General features: G+C 37.5%; 1 protein-coding gene across 1 annotated transcript in view; it reads right to left on the bottom strand.

Moving 5' to 3' along the window:
- The window catches only part of FAM117B (family with sequence similarity 117 member B), a 134,711-nt gene that overhangs the window by 42,210 nt on the left and 71,880 nt on the right, over positions 1-20,621 (bottom strand). The window contains exons 3-4 of the mRNA XM_031008836.3: positions 2,796-2,888; positions 1,416-1,529 (exon numbers count right to left, since the gene is read on the bottom strand). Coding sequence (XP_030864696.1) covers positions 1,416-1,529; positions 2,796-2,888 — 207 coding nt within the window. The remainder of the gene's footprint in view (positions 1-1,415; positions 1,530-2,795; positions 2,889-20,621) is intronic.

Raw genomic sequence — 20,621 nt, 5'->3', positions numbered from 1 at the left:
CGTGAACCAGACAGTCTCTGTTTCAACTACTCAATTTCAGAAGACTGGTTCCAGGACAGGACCCCCCTCCAAATACCAAAATCCACAGATACTCAAGTCCCTTATATAAAATGGCATGGTAAGTGCATTATGATTTAGGAACATCCTCCTGTATATTTTAAATAATCTCTAGATTACTTATAATACCTAATACAATGTAAATACTATGTAAATAGTTGTCATACTGTATTTTTATTTGTACTTTTAATTCTATTTTAAAATATATTTATATTTATACATACTCTATTCTATTTTTCCAAAAATATGTTTGATCCATGGTTGGTTGAATCCATAAATGCAAAACCTGAAGATAATAGAGAGTCAAATGTATATTTTTGTGGCACAAAAAGGAGCAATAGACAATACATAAAAAATGAGAGTGACTGTTTTCTAATAAAACCTTATTTACAGAAACACATGGTGGGACATTCTTGGCTCCCGGGCCACAGTTTGCCAACTCCAGTATTATAAAACAACCTGAGAGTCACAGAACTAAGCCTTCTAGTTTCCCTCTACCTTCCAGGCCCTGCTGCCTTACTGTTAACATGGAAAATTCAATCTAGCCTTCCTCATTCCCAAAGCTTCAATTCTGGAACTTGAAAGATCCTGAAGGACCTGAAATGAACTTGCTTTCTCCTTGCCAAGAGATCTCATCCAATTTCAATTCAGTAAAAAAAAGTGTTCTTTGGATGGATGAGCCATCAAGAGCAGTTCATGGGTTCTACTAAAAAATCAAAGCAGATAAAGGTTTGTCTGTATCAAAAGACTTCTATGAGACAGCTATTTTTTTTTTTACATTTTTTTAAATTATACTTTAAATTCTAGGGTACATGTGCACAACATGCAGGTTTGTTACATACGTATCCATGTGCCGTTTTGGTTTGCTGTATCCATTAACTCGTCATTTACATTAGGTATTTCTTCTAATGCTATCCCTCTCCCATCGCCCCAGCCCACAACAGGCCCTGGTGTGTGATGTTCCCCGCCCGAGACAGGTATTATTATTCTCATCTTCACATGAGGAAACTGAGACTTAGAAAGGATAAGTTATTCAGCCAGGGCCTGTTCCATACCCAATGCTTAATTCTCTGTGTCATTCTGCCTCCAAAATATTGAACTGATAAAGCCAAAAATATGGTAAACCAAAATAGATAAGTAGCTATGTGTCCTAGAAGTCGTATCTTAGGTCACTAAAGGAAAATATCATTTTGTCAACTTAATATTCTGTTTTCTTATAAAGACTGTGATTCAGTATTTAAATCACTGTTTCAAATATGTTTTTGAGCATTTTTGTCCTAAACAATTACCAATGAAATAACAAATCACCAGAAAAACAACAATTCCTTTTCTGGATTTTGTGGTATTGGTACTCTTACCTGACACTGGTTAATAGCTGCATGGTTGCCATGAAATGGAGACTGTCTTTCTTTATCTCGATGATGCCGACTGCTGTGTTTACTTCTCTGCAACTGCTGGCGTAATTTTGCAATCTGAGAAAGCAAAAATAGCAAGTACACCAGAGTGTTTTCCACATGAAACAAAAACACATCCTTGCTTAATAAGAACCAGTAAAACTTACCCTTAATAAGTCCTTTGAATTTTTGAACCATATCACAAAGTCTCATTTTTTTGTTCATAATTTTATACACATATACACATGCATGTATGTGTATATGTTCCAACATTGTTCTCAGCCTTCGAGCTTCCCAAGTACTACACAAATAAAGTTTTCAGCACTTAGAATAAATTACATTACAGTTTTCACGAAGAATTAAAAAAAAAAATCATTCTCATTGCCTTTACCATAAGTTAACTTTTATTTCAATTTAGATTTATTGAACACCTAGTTTTCAACAGTTCCAAAAATTACACAGTATTTAAAAATCAACTGAAGTCATGAAATATATTCACAGATATCATCTTTAAATAACGAATGCAATTCCAATGAATAGCTTATTTATTCTTTGACTGAGTTTTTGCATTTCTACATTATGTGTGAAATGAAAATGTCACTAATTAGCAGCACAGAAAATGGTAATCATAGCATGGAGCCATAACCATCATGGTTATAGTGAGTACTGTATTTCAGAAACACCACCATATATAGAAAAATAATAAATGTGGCCAGGTGCGGTGGCTCATGCCTGTAATCCCAGCACTTTGGGAGGCCAAGGCAGGCAGACTGCTTGAGGTCAGGAGTTAGAGACCAGCCTGGACAACATCATGAAACCCCATCTCTACTGAAAATACAAAAATTAGCTGGCCATGGTGGCATACAACTGCAGTCCCAGGTACTTGGGAGGCTGAGGCACAAGAATTGCTTGAGCCTGGGAGGCAGAGCCTGCAGTGAGCCAAGATCGCACCACTGAACTCCAGCCTGGGCAACAGAGCGAGACTCCGTCACACACACACACACACACACACACACACACACACACACACACACACACACACACACACACACACGAATAAATGTGAATTTGTTGTATTGTTACAATTTTTAAATCTGATGTTAATAGACAGGTATGAATTCTCCTAAAAAAAGACAAACATACATAATCAGGTAAGTAATATATAAATATCCCTATTGAAATCTTTATTAAATCAACACAATAATTGTTTTTGTTATTTCAGAGGCCAAAAAGAAAAAAGAAATCAATGGAAAATGACAAATCCTTGCTGCCCATAATATCAAGGAAATAGCCAACAAAAGGATCATATTTCCACACCCACTATCTTAGAAACATTTTTCTGACCTCCTTAAGTTGATCTGTACTGCCCCAAGATGCTGAGCGCTTGTGAGACCCTTTCTTCTTTTCAGAGTATTCTTCAGCCCATGCACTCTCTGTCTGTAATGAAAAAAGAGGGGCGGTGTATTTTAACAAAAATCATTTCACAACAATGTCTACCATATTTTTCTATTATAAAACATATTTCCATTACAGAAAAATTAGACATTAAAAACAATTAACACAAATTACTCAAAATTCTCCTGGCACCAGTTACTTAACTGGTATTAATTACAATTAATATTTTGGCATACTTCATTTTTATTGCTAATAAAAAATTAGTATTTTTACATAATTACAATTATACTACAAATAAAGCATTTATGGAACAAAGTTAACTATATATAATAACTAGAGTTACCATAGTTAACATATAATAGCTAATAATGTTAGTTATTATTAGCATGCACCAGGCACACTAATAATAGCTAACATTCTTGTGCTCTTATATGCTAGGCACTGTGCTTTCATATGCTTTATCTGACTTAACACATGTAAGTTGCCTAAGGTGTTACAAGCGGCAAAGTCAAGAAATAAACCTAAGACTCCAGAGCTCGTAATATTAACTTCTATATTATGTCTAGTCTTGCCGTAAGTATCTTCAGAGAACAGCTTCAAAAATGTTAAACCTGGCTGGGCGCGGTGGCTCACGCCTGTAATCCCAGCACTTTGGGAGGCCAAGGCGGACAGGTCAAGAGGTCAGGAGTTCGAGAACAGCCTGACCAGCATGGTGAAACCTTGTCTCTACTAAAAATACAAAAATTAGCGTGTGCTTGTAATCCCAGCTACTCAGGAGGCTGAGGCAGGAGAATCGCTTGAACCCAGGAGGTGGAGATTGCAGTGAGCCAAGATCGTGCCACCGCACTCCAGCCTGGATGACAGAGGGAGGCTCCGTCTCAAAAAAAAAAAAAAAAAATGTTAAACCTTAAGTAGTTACACCAAACCCAGAATTTAAAGAGTGTATTGGGAAAGAAAATACAAATGAGTTCCTAGCACATGAAACTATGCTCAACCTCACTGATAAGAAGGGAAATGAAAGTTAAAGCTTCAACAAGATTGAGCAATTTGCTAATACAAACTCTCCTATATTGTTAGTGGGAGCGTACAGCCTTTATGGGGGGATATTCAGCACCTGCTGTCAAAGTTATAAATGCGCAAACTGACACAGCAACCCCTTATTTAACAATTTATCCTGCACAGATACCAAATGCACATCTTTATGTACAAAATGACTTGCCTATTATTCCCTGTAGCACTGTTCTTACAAGTAAGACTGAAACAATGTAAGTAAGTTAGATTTATTTAGGTTTGGCTAAATACGTTATGATATACCTTTATAACAGAGTACTGTGCAGCTATAAAAATGAATAAGGAAATTCACAATATACAGACATGAAATAATCTCCATGATATACTGTTAAGTGAAAAACCTCAAGGCTCAGTACCGTGTGTATAGCAACTGCCTTTATATGGGACTGCTAAAAAGAATGCATGTGTGTGTAAATTATATCTGGAAGAAAATAGATGGTAACAAAGAAAATTGATACCAGTGGCTGTCTCTGGGGAAAAAGACTCTTAGTGTATACCCTTCTGTACCTTTTGAATTTTGTACTACATGAAATAATAAAAAATACCAAAAAATACTGTGCAGTTTGAATATCTTTTGCACTATTAATGTACCAATTACTAATTATAAAATGGTCTAGTTTCAAATGGGGAAGGAAAAGTTTTCAAAAATGAAGAAACTGTGATTCTAATTAGTCATGTCCCAGGTCTGGATCTTCTCCTTATAGCCAAAAGGACTCCATTCTGACAAGGATCCTTAAATACACTGAATCAAAAGGAAGGGCTACAATTTGGTCAACTTCCCACCACTCTATGCCTTATTTCACCCGAAACTCCAGTTTCACTTTGAGGTTACCAACTGACGTCACACATCCCAGAGGTGACCCCCTACTGTACTTATAACTTCTCATATTAGGATCCACAGGCTCTTTAAGTCCATTGTTAAAATACCTGTCACAAAGATCAACATGTAAATAGGACCATATAGCATAAAGTATCAAAATCAAAAACCAAAATCAAAATAATAAACTTAATACTACAAAATTTAAAACCTTAACAAATGAATTCTTTTCTTTTTTAATTTTTAAGTTCAAGGGTACATGTACTGGTTACATAGGTAAACAGGTAAACTCGTGTCATGGGGGTTTGTTGTACAGATTATTTCGTCACCCAGGTACTAAGCCTAGTACTCATTAGCTATTTTCTCTGATCCTCTCCCTCCTCCCACCCTTCACCCTCTAGAAGCCCCCAGAATCTGCTCTTCCCCTCTATGTGTCCATGTGTTCTCATTATTTAGCTCCCATTTATAAGTGAGAACATGCAGTATTTGGTTTTCTGTTCCTGTGTTAGTTTGCTAAGGATAATGGCCTCTAGCTCCATCCATGTTCCTGCAAAGGACATGATCTTGTTTATTTTTATGGCTGCATAGTAGTCCATGGTGTATATGCACCACATTTTCCTTATCCAGGCTACTGTTGATGGGCATTTAGGTTGATTCCATGTCGTTGCTATTGTGAACAAGCAGCATAGTATGCGTGGTTCAGAATCACATATGTTGGTGTTAAACAAACATGTTTAAGTTTCATATCAGTTAAATAACATTTTTTGGGCCAGGCGTGGTGGCTCATGCCTGTAATCCCAGGAGGCCGAGGCGGGTGGATCACGAAGTCAGGAGTTTGAGACCAGCCTGGCCAACATAGTGAAACCCCGTCTCTATAAAAAGTACAAAAAAATTAGCCGGGCGTGGTGGCAGGCACCTCTAATCCCAGCTGCTTGGGAGGCTGAGGCAGGAGAATCGCTTGAACTCGGGAGATGGAGGCTGCAGTGAGCTGAGATCTTGCCACTGCACTCTAGCCCGGGCAGCAGTGAGAGGCTCCATCTCCAAAAAAAAAAAAAAAAAAAAAAAATTGTATCTTTACAAGATGCTTCTCTTATATGAATTTTTAAATTCCTCATTTATAAGAATAATGTCAGGCCAGGCACAGCGGCTCATGCTTATGCACGGCTAATCCCAGCGCTTTGAGAGGCCAAGGCTACAGGATCACTGGAGCCCAGGAATTCAAGACCAGCATGGGGAACACAGGGAGACCTCATCTCTAAAAAAATGTAAAAAATTAGCTGGGCATCATGACTCACAACTGTAGTCCTAGCTATTTGAAAGGCTGAGGTGGGAGGATTGCTTGAGCCTGGGAGGTTGAGGCTGCAGTGAGCTGTGCTTGCTCCACTGCACTCCAGCCTGGATGTCAGAGCGAGACCCTGTCTCAAAAAAAAAGGAACAATGTCATCTACATACTAAAATTATAAGGTAATTAAAGGAGTTAGTATATGTAAAGGGTTTAATTTTTAAGCACGGTGCCAAGAACAAAACATTCACTCAGTAAATGTTTATTATTATTTTCATTCCATTAGGCCAAGTAGTCGTAACTTATTTTGTTATCTCTATGGTCATAAAGATATATGAAAGACTGCAAATATTTTTTGATGAAAAAAATGACCATAATAATTTCAAGTAAAACAGAGGATAGAAACATAATAAGTTTTATGAAAATAGTTTTTTGCAAATTCTAATCAAATGTAAATGATAACCCCTCTTTCATACATTTTATATTACTATTTATATGAAAACTTCAGGCTAAAATCATGATGAAGAGATGCTTTATAAATACAATTCCAAATTCAAAAACTGTTTAAATTTTTATCCTTGCATTTCAAATGTTAGTTCAATATTTAATTCAGATCTTATAGAGGTTCTCAAATATAGTTTGAAAAAAAAAGTTGGTTTATACCTCTCCTCATGGAAGAGGGGAGGAACCCTTAGAGATAAGAGGGAATCCCTCTATTTAGGAAAACTCCTTAATACAGTAAGTGAAATACAAGGTTGCAGAAAAATGTATAGAATATGATATTTTGTATGTAACCAAAAAAAATCAGTTTTTCTTGTTCATTTGTGTTTGTGTATGTGGTTGTGTGCTTGGGCACATGCAACCTCCAAGAAAATAACTGAAGTAGGCAAGGATCATCAATGGAAGTGAAAACTACTAGGTAAAAGCTACTAAAGAACAGGATATTTGTGCGGTGCCAAAACTCACAAATTACTTGCTAATTACAAAACCAAAAAGTTTATTTTCTTTCCAAAGTGAATAATTCATTTAAAAACTTAATGTAATTAAGGAAAAAAGTGCGAGAATGACCTGTTCTAAATTAAGAAAGACTTAAGAGAAGCCAAGTGCAATGTATGAATGTCGAACTGGGTCCTTTTGGGTCCAAGTGTAATGTATAAATGTTGAATTGGGTCATTAAAAAAAAAGACATATTGGGGAAATTTTAACATAAACTGGTTATTATGTGATATTATGGAACTGTTAATTTTTTTAGGTGACCTAATACTGTTGTAGCTATATAGAAAATATTCTTAGGAGATACATATCAAAATATTTAGGGATAAAAATGTCATGATATCTCCAACATACTTCCAAAAATTGCAGCACACACACACACACACACACACACACAAGATAGGTAAAGCAAATATGACTAATGTTTAAAACTCTTGAATCACAGCTGTAGTATTCTGATTTTTTTTTTGAACATTTAACATTTCCATAATAAAAAGGAGAAAAATCTTAGGTCATTTCCACTGATATTTTATGAACTCCATTTAGGACAATTCCATAAAGAAATACCTCCATTAGAAAGTATTAGACCAACAAATCAATACAGAAGAATGACAGAGCTACAAAGTCATCACTCTGGAACTATTATAGTAATAACTGACTTAAGTAATAATCATCAACAAATGCTAAAACCAATGAATATTTCTTGGAGAACAGAATATTTACAATCTCAAATATTTCTCCACAAATTACTATTAGTTACAAAGGGTTCTGATGGATCAAACTTAACATCACTGACTTCATGTACCTCTTGATCCACAGGCACAGAAAGGAACATACATCACATACAGTATTCCTAACAAAAATGTAACAAATTGAATCTTATAAAGGAATATATAAACCCAAGTTGACAACATTCAAAAAAAAATACTGGTCTACACTCTTAAAAAACATGAAAGTCTTAATGTCATGAAAGACTCAAAAACTCAGGCTGAGGAACTTCTCTAGATTAAAGGATATTGAAGAGAAATGCCATGTAATGCATGTAAATGCCATGTGTGCTCCGACTGGATCCTAGCTTACAGGGGAAATTGCTACAGAGAACGAATTCTGAACAACTGAAAAATTTGGAATATAAACCATATATTAAATAACAGTATTATATCAATCTTAAATCTCCTGAATTTGATACTTATATTAAATAACCATATTATATCAATCTTAAATCTCCTGAATTTGATCATTTTATTGGTATTTTTAAAAGTCCTTGTTCATATACATGCTGAAACAGTTAAGAAGAGTTAGAATGTCTGCAACTTACTAACGATTAGCAAATAATAACATAATTGTACATACAGACACAAAAATAAAGCAAAATGTGGCAAATGTTACTTGGTAAATATAGGTGAAAGGTTTACTAGTACTTAATATCCTTGCAACTTTTCTGTAAACTTAAGATTTTTCTCAAAATAAAAAGTTTTAAAAAATCAGGATTAATTCAAAGAAAAGCAAAGGTATATAAAAGATTCCCACAGATTTATTAAGAACAAATTAAAGATGATGAGAGTAACACTATTAATTACTAAGACAAATAAAAATAAGCATAAAGAACAACAGACAGCTTTGGTCACTTCAGTGATAAGATATTCAGGGCAGGAAAAAATACCTAGCAAAAACATCAGTTTTACTTATATGCCTAATGTAAAAGACAATTGCTTTCTTTGTTCAACTAAGAAGCTGTGCTTTGATTGTAGGACACTTAGGTATTAATAAAAAGTAAAATTGAGTTTTAATTAAATGTTTTCATTTTGTTCAGTCTTGTCTTATGTACTAGAAGGCTTATACTAAAGTATCTAATAATGTGTCAGACACTGGATTAACGATTGGAGGTCAAGAGGAAATACAGCTCTTATTCTCGAAGAGCTTCTTCTAGGAGAGAAGGAATAAATAGCTAATTATGATATATGTGATGATAGAAGTCCCCTAAGGCATCTAATCCAGAACTTGAAGGACAGGGGAGGTCGGTAGGCACAGTTTTATGGAATGAGGAGATACTACCAGAGTATGAGTCATCCAGTCAAATGGTGGGAAAAGCATTCCAAACAAACTAGATCGCTGGGCAGCATCAGTGAGTGGAGCACATAGGGCCAGATTCATTACTGAGACCTGGAGTACATCTTCAAAATTATTTTTAATGAGGTTAAAAAATGTATTAGTTACTCCTTGACAAATATAGATGCAAAGATCCTCAATAAAATACTAGCAAACCCAACGAACAACAAAATTTTTAAAAAATCATATACCACAACGAAGTGGCATTTATCCCTAGGATGCATAGACGATTCAATAAACAAAAAAATCAACTGATATAATATGCCACATTAACAAAATAAAGAACAGCATTATATGATCATTTCAATAGATGCAGAAAAAACTCACAAAATTCACTCTTTCATGATAAAAACAAACCAGGAATAACAGAAAGTATCTCAACATAATAAAATAAAATTCATAAAGGAGAAGCCCACAGCTAACATCATATTCAATGAAGAAAAACTGAAAGCTTTTTCTCTAGGATCAGGAACAAGGCAAGGATGCCCCACTCTTGTCACTTCTATTCAACACAGTACTAGAAGTCTTAACCAGGACAATTAGGCTAAATAAATAGCCTCCAAATTGGAAAAACAAGAATTAAAATTATCCCATTTGGACACAACATTATGTTATTACAGAAAACTCTAAAACTCCACAAAACAAACTGTTATAACTAATAAACAAGTTGCAAGATACAAAATCAACAACAAAAAAATCAGATGTGCTTCCAAACATTAACAAATATCTTAAAAGGACATTAGGAAAAAAGTTCTGGAATCTAGAGAGCAAGATGGCAGAATAGAAGGCTGCACTGATTGTTCCCCCAAGGACACCAATTTAACAGCTATCTATACAGAAAAAAGCACCTTCATAAGAACCAAAAATCAGGTGAGCACACACAGTACCTGGTTTTAACTTCATGTCACTAAGAGAGGCATTGGAAGAGGGTAGGAAAGACAGGTTTGAATAGCCAATGCCACCATTCCCCCTCCCCCCTCCACCTCCTTGCCACTGCAGCGAGCTGTGTGGTGTACACTTGGGAGAGGGAGAACACGGCAGTTGTGCGACATTGCACTGAACTCAGTGCCGCCATCACTGCAGAAAGCAAAACTGGCTGAACTCAGCTGACACCCACCCATGGAGGGAGTACTAAAACTAGCCTTAGCCAGAGGGGAATTGCCCAACCCCATGGCCAGAACTTGAACTCCAGCAAGCCACATCACTGCGGACTAAAGTGCTCTAGGGCCCCAAATAAATTTGAAAGGCAGAGTAGGACACAGAGACTGCAACTCCTAAGCATGTCCTAATGTAACTGGGCTCAGAACCAGTGGACTTGGGGGACATGTGACCTACTGACATACGAACGGGGCGGCCAAGGGAGTGCTGGTGCCACCCAATCCCAGGCTACACAGTTCACAGCTCCAAAAGAGATATATTCTGTCTTGCATCTTGGATACCAGCTCAGCCAAAACAGGATAGGACACCAGTCAGAGATATGAGGCCCTCTTTCTAGGCCTTAGCTCCTGGAGGACATTTCTAGACACACCCTAGGCCAGAAGGGAACTTGCTGCCTTGAAGGAAAGAAACCAGTACCAGCAGGACCCATTACCTGCTGACTAAAGAGCCTGTGGGCCCTGAGAAACCAGCAGTCATGGCCAGGCAGTGTGGACCTTGGATAAGACTCTGAGACTTGCTAGCTTCAGGTGAAACTCAGCATTTTCCCAGCTATGGTAGCTATGGGAATACTCCTGCCTGAGAAAAGCAAAGGGAAAAAAAGTAAAAATAAAGGGAACTTTGTCTAGCACCTTAGGTACCAGCTTGGCCACAGTGGCAGAGAGCACTAAGCAGACTGTTGGGGTTCTCGATTCCAGGTCTTGGCTCTAGATGGCATTTCTGGACCTGCCCTGGGCCAGAGGGGAAACCACTGCCCTGAAGGGTGAGTTCCACACCAGGCAGCATTAATCACAAGCTGACTGAAGAGCTTTTGGGCCTGAAGAGAACACTGGCAGTGGCCTGGCAGTACGACCTGTGGGTCTGTGGTAGTGGTGGCTACAAGGTGAGGCTCCTCTGCCTATGGAAAAGGGAGGAAAGAGTGGGAAGGACTGCATCTTGTGGTCTGAGTGCCAGCTCACCAGGCAGACTTCTAAGGTTTTTGACTCCAGTCCCTGGCTCCCTACAACACCTCTGGACCTGCCCAGGGCCTGGGGAAACTTACCACCAGGAAGGAAAGGACACAAACCTAGCTGATTTTGCCACCTACTAACTGCAGAGCCCCAGGGCCTTGAGCAACCATAAGCATTAGCCAGATAGTGGTTACAGCAGGCCTTGGGTGAAAAGCTGTGCTGGCTTCAGGTCTGACCCAGTGCAATCGCATTGACAGTAGTCACAGGGGTGCTTGTGTCATCCCTCCCCCAGCTCCAGGGGGCTCAGAACAGAGAAGGACACTCTGTTTGGGAGAAAGAAACAGAACCGAACAAGGGTCTCTGCCTTGTAATCCAGATAATTCTTCTGGATCTTAACCAACATTGTCAAGGCAGTATATCTACAACTCTGCAAGAATATCACAACATTACTGAGCTTGGGGTGCACCCTAATAAAGACACAGCTTAGATTACAACACCTATGATTTGTTTGTTTGAGACAGGATCTCACTGTCACCCAGGCTGGAGTAGAGTGACACCATCTCAGCTCACTGTAGCCTCACCTTCCTGGGCTTGAGTGATCCTCCCACCTCAGCCTCCAAGTAGCTGAGACTATAGGCATATGCCACCACACCTGGCTTGTTTTGTACTTTTTTTTGTAGAGATGGGATTTCACCATGTTACCCAGGCTGGTCGCAAACTCCTGAGCTGAAGCAATCTGCCCTTCTCAACCTTCCAAAGTGCTGGAGAGTTAAAGGTGTCAGCCACTGCACCCAGCCAACACCCAGTCTTTGCAAATATCTGAAAAGCTTTCCCAAGAAGGACAGGTACAAACAAGCCTGGACTACAAAGACCTACAATAAATACCTAACTCTTCAATGCCCAGACACAGATTAACATCCATAAGCATTAAGACCATTCACAAAAGCGTGACCTCACCAAATGAACCGGAGACCAATGCTAGAGAAACAGATATGTGACCTTTAAGATAGAAAATTCAAAATAACTGTTTTGAGGAAGCTCAAAGAAATTCCAGATAACACAGAGAAGGTATTCAGAATTCTATCAGACAAATTTAACAAAGAGATTGAAATAGTTTTAAAAAAGCAGAAATTCTGGACTTGAAAAATGCAACTGACATACTTAAGAATGCATTAGAGTCTTTTAGTAGTAGAACTGCTCAAGCAGAGGAAAGAATTACTGAGCCTGAAGACAGTTTATTTGAAAACACAGACTCAGAAGAGACAAAAGAAAAAAAAGAAAACGAAAACAATAAAGCATGCCTACCGGATCTAGAAAATAGCCTCAGAAGGGCAAACTGAATAGTTATTGGCCTTACAAGGGAGGTAAAGAAAGAGATGGGGTAGAAAGTTTATTCAAACGGGGCCTTGTAGTAACCTCAAATCAAAAAACATACAACAGATACACTAAAAATAAAAAGCAAGAAAATAAATCATACCACCAGAGAAAATCACCTTCACTAAAAGGAAGACAGGAAGGAAGGAAAGAAGGAAGACCACAAAACAACCAGAAAACAAATAACAAAATGGCAGGATAAGTCTTCACTCATCAATAATAACATTGAATGAAAATGGACTAAACTCTCCAAACAAAACACACAATGGCTACAAGAATAAAAACAACAGACCCAATGATCTGTTGCCTACAAGAAACACATTTCATTTATGAAAAAACATATACGCTGAAATTTATGAAAAAACATATATTTAGACAACACAGATTTGAAGACAAAAACTGTAAGAAGAGACAAAGAAGGTCACTACATAATGATAAAGGTGTCGATTCAACAAAAAGATATAACAACTGTAAATATATATGCACCCAACACTGGAGCACACAAATATATAAAGCAAATATTATTAGATCTAAATAGAGATGGACCCCAATACAACAACAGCTGGAGACTTCACCACCCCACTTTCAGTATTGAACAGTTCATCTATACATAAAATCAACAACAAAAAAATCAGACTCAATCTATACTATAAATCAAATGGACCTAACAGATATTTGCAGAACATTTCAACCAACAGCTGTACACACATTCTTTCCTCAGCACATGGATCATTCTCAAGGACAGACCATGTTAGGTCACAAAAAAAAGTCTTAACACATTCTGAAAAATCTGAAATAATATCAAGCATCTTCACTGACCACAGTGGAATAAAACTAGGTATCAATAATGAGGAATTTTGGAAACTACAAAAAAAAATGAAAATTAAACAATATGCTCCTGAATGACCAATGGGTCAATGAAGAAATTAAGAAGGAAATTTAAAAATTTCTTACAACAAATGATAATGGAAGGCCAGGCGCAGTGGCTCACACCTGTAATCCTAGCACTTGGGGAGGCCGAGGCAGGCGGATCACCTGAAGTTGGGAGTTTGAGACCAGCCTGGCCAACATGGTGAAACCTCATCTCTACTAAAAATACAAAAATTAGTTGGGCATGGTGGCATGTGCCTGAAATCCCAGCTACTTGGGAGGCTGAGGCAAGAGAATTATTTGAACCCAGGAGGCGGAGGTTGCAGTGAGCCAAGATCACACCACTGCACTCCAGCCTGAGCAACAGAGCGAAACTCCTTCTCAAAAAAAATAATGGAAACACAACATACCAAAATCTATGGGATACAGTGAAAGCAGCACTAAGAGGGAATTTTACAGCTAAAAGTGCCTACATCAAAAAACAAGAAAAACTTGAAATAAACAACCTAATAACGCATCTTAAAGAACCAGAAAGGAGCAAACCAAACACAAAATTAACAGAAAAAATAATAGAGATCAGAACAGAAATAAATGAATTTGACATGAAGAAAACAATACAGAAGATCAACAAAACAAAAAGGTGGGTTTTGAAAAGATAAAATTGACAAATCTTTAGCCAGACTAAGAGAAAAAGAGAGATCTAAATAAATAAAATCAGAGAGGGAAAAGTAGATATTACAACTGATACCACAGAAATTCAAAGGATCATTACTGGCTACTATGAGCAATTATATGCCAATACGTTGTAAAATCTAGAATAAATGGATAAATTCCTAGACACACAAAACCTAACAATATTTAACCATGAATAAATCCAAAACCTGAACAGACCAATAACAAGTAACAAAATCAAAACCATAATAAAAAGCACCCCGGTAAAGAAAATCCCAGGACCCGATGGCTTCAGTGCTGAATTCCACCAAACATTTAAAGAAGAACTAACACCAATCCTACTAAAACTATTCTGAAAAACAGAGGAGGGAGTATTTCCAAACTCATTCTACGAGGCCAGTATTACCCTGTTACCAAAACCAAACACTTCAAAGAAAGAAAACTATAGGCCAATATCACTGATGAATATTGATACAAAATTTAACAAAATACTAGCAAACTGCATTCAACAACACATTAAAAAGATCATTTATTATGACCAAATGGAATTTATCCCAGGGATGCAAGGATGGTTCAACAAATGCAAATCAATCAGTGTGATATATCACATTAACAGAATGAAGACAAAAACTATATGATCATTTTGATGCTGAAAATGCATTTGATAACATCCAACATCTCTTCATGATAAAAACCTTCAAAAAACTGGGTATAGAAGGAACATATCTCCACATAATACAAGTCATTTATGGCAGACCCATAGCTAGTGTCATATTGAATAGGGAAAAATGGAAACCTTTTCCTGTAAGATAGGGAACATGACAAGGATGCCCACTTTCACCACTGTTACTCATTATAGTACTGGAAGAGCTAGACAGAACAACTGGACAAGAGAATGAAATAATAGGCACCCAAACTGTAATGGAAGAAGTCAAATTATCCTTGTTTGCAGATAATATGATCTTATATTTGGAAACACCTAAAGCCTCCACAAAAAAAAAAAAAAAAAAAAAAGAGGGCTGATAAATTCAGCAAGGTTGCAGGATACAAAATCAACATACAAAAATCAGTGATATTTCTATATGCCAACAGCAAATAATCTGAAAAAGAAATCAGCAAAGTAATTCCATTTACAATAGCTACAAATAAAATAAAACACCTAGGAATTAACTTAACCAAAGAAGTGAAAGATCTCTTCATTGAAAACTGTAAAACACTGAGTGAAGAAATTAAAGACACACAAAAAAAGAAAGAAATCCCATGTTCATGGATTAAAAGAATAGATATTGTTAAAATGTTCATACTAGCCAAAGCAATCTACAGATTTAATGCAATCTCTACCAAAATACCATAACATTCTTCACAGAAATAGAAAAAAAAATCCTAAAATTTATAAGGATCCACAAAAGACCCAGAATAGCCCAAGTTATCCTGAGCAAAAAGAACAAAACTGGAAGAATCACATTACCTGACTTCAAATTATACTACAGAATGACAGTAACCAAAATGGCATGGTATTGGCATACAAACAGACACATAGAAGTCAGTGGAATAGAAGAGAGAATCCAGAGATAAATCCATACATCTACAGTGAACTGAGTTTTGACAAAGATGCCAAGAACATATTTGGGGAAAGGACAGTCTGTTCAATAAACGGTGCTGGGGAAACTGGTTATTCTTATGCAGAAGAATGAAACTAGACCCTATCTCTCACCTTATACAAAAATGAAATCAAAATGGATTAAACATTTAAATCTGAGACCTCAAACTATGAAACTACTACAAGAAAACATTGGGAAAACTCTCCATGATGTTTGTCTGGGCAAAGATTTCTGGAGTAATAATCCACAAGCACAGGCAACCAAAGTGAAATGAACAAATAGGGTCATATCAAGTTAAAAGCTTCTGCACAGTAATGGAAACAATCAACAAAGTGAAAAAGACAACCCAAAGAATGGGAGAAAATATTTGCAAATTATCCATCCAACAAGGGATTAATGGCCAAAATATAAAAGGAGCTCAATAGGCAAAACTCTAATAATCCAATTTAAAATGGGCAAAAGATCTCAACAGATATTTCTCAAAAGACATACAAACGACAAACAGGTATATGTAAAAGTGCTCAATCACTGTTCATCAGAAAAACACAAACCAAAACTACAATGAGATGCCATCTCACCCCAGTTAACATGGTTTTTATCCAAAAGCCGGGCAATAACAAATACTGGCAAGGATGTGGAGAAAAAGGAACCCTCATACACTGTTGGTGGGAATGTAAATTAGTACTACCACTAAGGACAACAGTTTGGAGGTTCCTCAAAAAACAAAAAATAGAGGAACCATATGATCCAGCAATCCTACTCCTAGGCATATACCTGAAAGAAAGAAAATCAGTATATTGAAAAGGTATCTGCACTCCCATGTTTACTGCAGCACTGTTCCCAATAGCCAAGATTTGGAAGCAACCTAAGTGTCCATCAACAGACAAAAGAATAAAGAAAATGTGGTACATACACACAATGGAGTACTATTCAGCCATAACAAAAAAAAAGAAATCCTGTCATTTGCAACAGCATGAAGGGAGGACATTATGTTAAGTGAAATCAGCCAGTCAGAGAAAGACAAACTTTGCAGGTTCTCATTTGTGGGAGCTCAAAATTAAAACAACTGAACTCACGGAGACAGAGAGTAGAAGGATGGTTATCAGAGGCTGAGAAGGTTAGTAGCAGGCAAGAAGGGAAGGGGGATGGTTAATGGGTACAAAAAATATAGTTAGATAGAATAAGATCTAGTATTTGATAGCACAACAGGGTGACTCCAGTAAACAATAATTTATTATACATTTAAAAATAAGTAAAATAATATCACTGGAATGTCTGTAATACAAAGAAATTATAAATGCTTGAGGTGATAGATATCTCATTTACTCTGATGTGATTATTATACATTATAATCAAATATATTGCATGAAATATCAGAATATCTCAGCTACTCCATAAATATATACACCTACTATGTACCCATAAAAATTAAAAATAAGAAAAAATTAAGAAAATTAGGAAAGCAGTCTCATTTACAACAGCACCAAAAATAACATAAGAATAATCATAACTAAGGAAGTGAAAGACTTATATACAGAAAACTAAAAAACATTGATTGAAGAAATTAAAGATGACATAAACAGGCATTTCATGTTCATGGACTGGAAGACTTTAAAACATCCACACTACCCAAAGTCATCTACAAATTCAATGCAAGCCCTACCAAAATCCCAGTGGCATTTTTATGGAAATAGGTAATAATTCTAAAACTCGTGTGAAACTACAAAAGACCACGAATAGACAAATAAATTTTGAGAAAGAACAAAGCTAGAGGCATCATACTTCTCAATTTCAAAATATATTACAAAGTTACAGTAATAAAAATAATATAGTACTGGCATAAAGATAAGACATACATCAATGGGACAGTATAGACAGCCCATAAATAAATCCACACATTAACACTCAACCAATCTTCAATGAGGGTGCCAATGGGGGAAGGACAGTCTCTTCAACAAACGGTGCTGGGGAAACTGAATATCCTCATGCAAAAGAAAGAAGCTGGACTCTTACCCCATACAAAAATCAACTTAAAATTGATTCAAGATTTAAATATAAGACACGAACTATAAAACTCCTAGAAATAAACATAGGGGACAAGCTTCATGATATTGGTCTTGACAATGATTTCATGGCTATGACATCAAAAGCACAGATAAAAAAAAGCAAAAACTAAAAAGCTTATGCACAACACAGAAAACAATCAACAGAGTAAAAAGCAACCTAAGAAATAAGAAAATATTTGCAAACTATATATTTGATAAGAGGCTAATCTCCAAAATACGTAAGAAACACATACAACTCAATGGCAATAAAACTAATAATTAAAAAATGGGCTGGCCGGGAGTGGTGGCTCACGCCTGTAATCCCAGTACTTTGGGAGGCAGAGGGGGGCAGATCGCCTGAGGTCACGAGTTCAAGACCAGGCTGACCAATATGATGAAACCCCATCTCTACTAAAAATACAAAAATTAGCTGGGCGTGATGGCGGGTGCCTGTAATCCCAGCTATTTGGGAGGCTGAGACACGAGAATCACTTGAACCCGGGAGGCAGAGGTTGCAGTGAATTGAGATTGCTCCATTGTACTCCAGCCTGGGCAACAAGAGCGAAACCCTGTCTGGAAAAAAAAAAAAAAAAAAGGGGGCTAAGGACTTAGAAAAAAAAAAAGTGGGCTAAGGACTTGAATAGACATTTCTCCAAAGAAGATGCACAAATGACCAAGAGGTATATAAGAAAATGTTTGTTCAACATTAGTCATCGGGGAAAGATAAATCAGAACTACAATGAAGTATCATCTCGCACCTGTCAGGATGACTATTACCAAAAAGCCAAGTGTTGGTAAGGATGTAGAGAAATTGGAACCCCTGTACACTGTTGTTGGGAATATTAAACAGTAGAGCTTCTATGGAAAACAGTATGAAGGTCACTCAAAAAATTAAAAATTGGCTGGGCCTAGTGGCTCACACCAATAATCTCAGTGACGCAAGAGAGGCTGAGGTGGGAGGATCGGATCGTTTGAGGCCAAAAGTTCACGATCAGCCTGGGCAACAAAGTGACACTCCATCTCTAAAATTTTTTTTAAATTATTCAGGTGTGGTGGCACATGCCTAGAGTCCACCTATTTGGGAGGCTGAGGCAGGAGGATCACTTGAGCTCAGAAGTTCAAGGCTGCAGTGAGCTAAGATCACGCCACTGTATTTCAGCCTGCGCAACAGAACAAGACCCAGTCTCTAAAAACAAAACAAATAATTAAAAATGGAAAAACCACATGCTCCAGCAATTCCAAAAGAACTGAAATCAGTATTTCAAAGAGGTATCTGCACTCACATGTTCACTGCAGCGCTATTCACAATAGCAGAGGTGTAGAAATATCCATTGGCAGATGAATGGATAAAGAAACTATGGTATATACATACAATGGAATATTATTCAAGCATTCAGTCTTTAAAAAAAAGAAATTCTGCAGTATATGATAATATGGATGAACTGTGAGGACATCCTACTAAATGAAATAAGTCAGTCACAAAAAGACAAATACTGCATGATTCAACTTATATGAGAAATCTAAAATAGTCAAATCATAGAATCAGAAATGGAATGGTGATTGCCAGGGACTGGGGGGATGGAGAGAGTTACCAACCAATGGAAATAAAGTTTCAGTTAAGCAAAATAAGTTCTAGAGATCTGCTGTATAATTATCATACCTATTGTATTTATACTGTATTGTACGTGTAAAATTTTGTTGAGAGTAGATCTCTTCTGACAATAAAATAAAAAATTAGGCTGGGCGTGGTGGCTTATGCCTGTAATCCCAGCACTTTGGGAGGCCAAGGCAAGTGGATCACCTGAGGTCAGGAATTCGAGACCAGCCTGGCCAACATGGTGAAATCCCCATCTCTACCAAAAATACAAAAAATGAGCTGGGCATGCTGGCACACTCCTGTAATCTCAGCTACTCGGGAGGCTGAGGCAGGAGACTGCTTGAACCTGGGAGGCGGAGGCTGCAGTGAGCCAAGATCGCACTGCTGCACTCCAGCCTGAGCAACAGAGCAAGACTCTGTCTCAAAAAAAAAAAAAAAAATTAAGTTACACAATCATGAAACTATTTGTTTTACTGATTGACTGATGGACTGATTGAATGACTTTTGAGACAGAGTCTCACTCTGTCACCCAGGCTGGAGTGCAGTAGCATGATCTCAGCTCACTGTGACCTCCACCTCCCAGGTTCAAGTGATTCTCGTGCCTCAGCCTCCCGAGTAGCTGGGATTGCAAGTGCACACGCCACCACACCTGGCTAATTTTTTGTATTTTTGGTAGAGACGGGGTTTCACCATGTTGGCGAGGCTGGTCTTGAACTCCTGAGCTCAAGTGATCTACCCACCGTGGCCTCCCAAAGTGCTGGGATTACAGGCATAAGCCACCATGCCTGGCCATGAAACTATTTGTTTTAAAGGATTCCAAAATATAACCCTTCATCTGCTAGATGTGCCCAGCCTATTTAATGGGCCAGGCCCAGTGGACCACACCTGTAATCCCAACACTTTGGGAGGCTGAGGGAGGAGGATGGCTTGAGTCCAGGAGTTCAAGACCAGCCTGGGCAACCTAGTAAGGCCCCCATCTCTACCAAAAAAAAAAAAAATTAAAAATTAGCCAGGTGTGGTGGCATGCACCTGTAGTCTTAGCTACCTGGGAGGCCAAGGAGGGAGGATTGCTTAATCATGATAGGTCAAGGCTGCAGTGAGCCACAATCATGGCACTGCACTCCAGCTGGTGACAAGCAAAACCCTAAAAAAATAAAAATAAAAACAACAACAACAAAAAAAAACAATGTATGGTGTCACTGGCCTAGAGAAATTTGATCTAACATGTGAAATAAGAAA

Source organism: Gorilla gorilla, chromosome 11 (assembly GCF_029281585.2).
Source record: "Gorilla gorilla gorilla isolate KB3781 chromosome 11, NHGRI_mGorGor1-v2.1_pri, whole genome shotgun sequence".
Lineage (NCBI taxonomy): Eukaryota > Metazoa > Chordata > Mammalia > Primates > Hominidae > Gorilla > Gorilla gorilla.
This window is presented reverse-complemented; position numbering and strand designations above follow the sequence as displayed.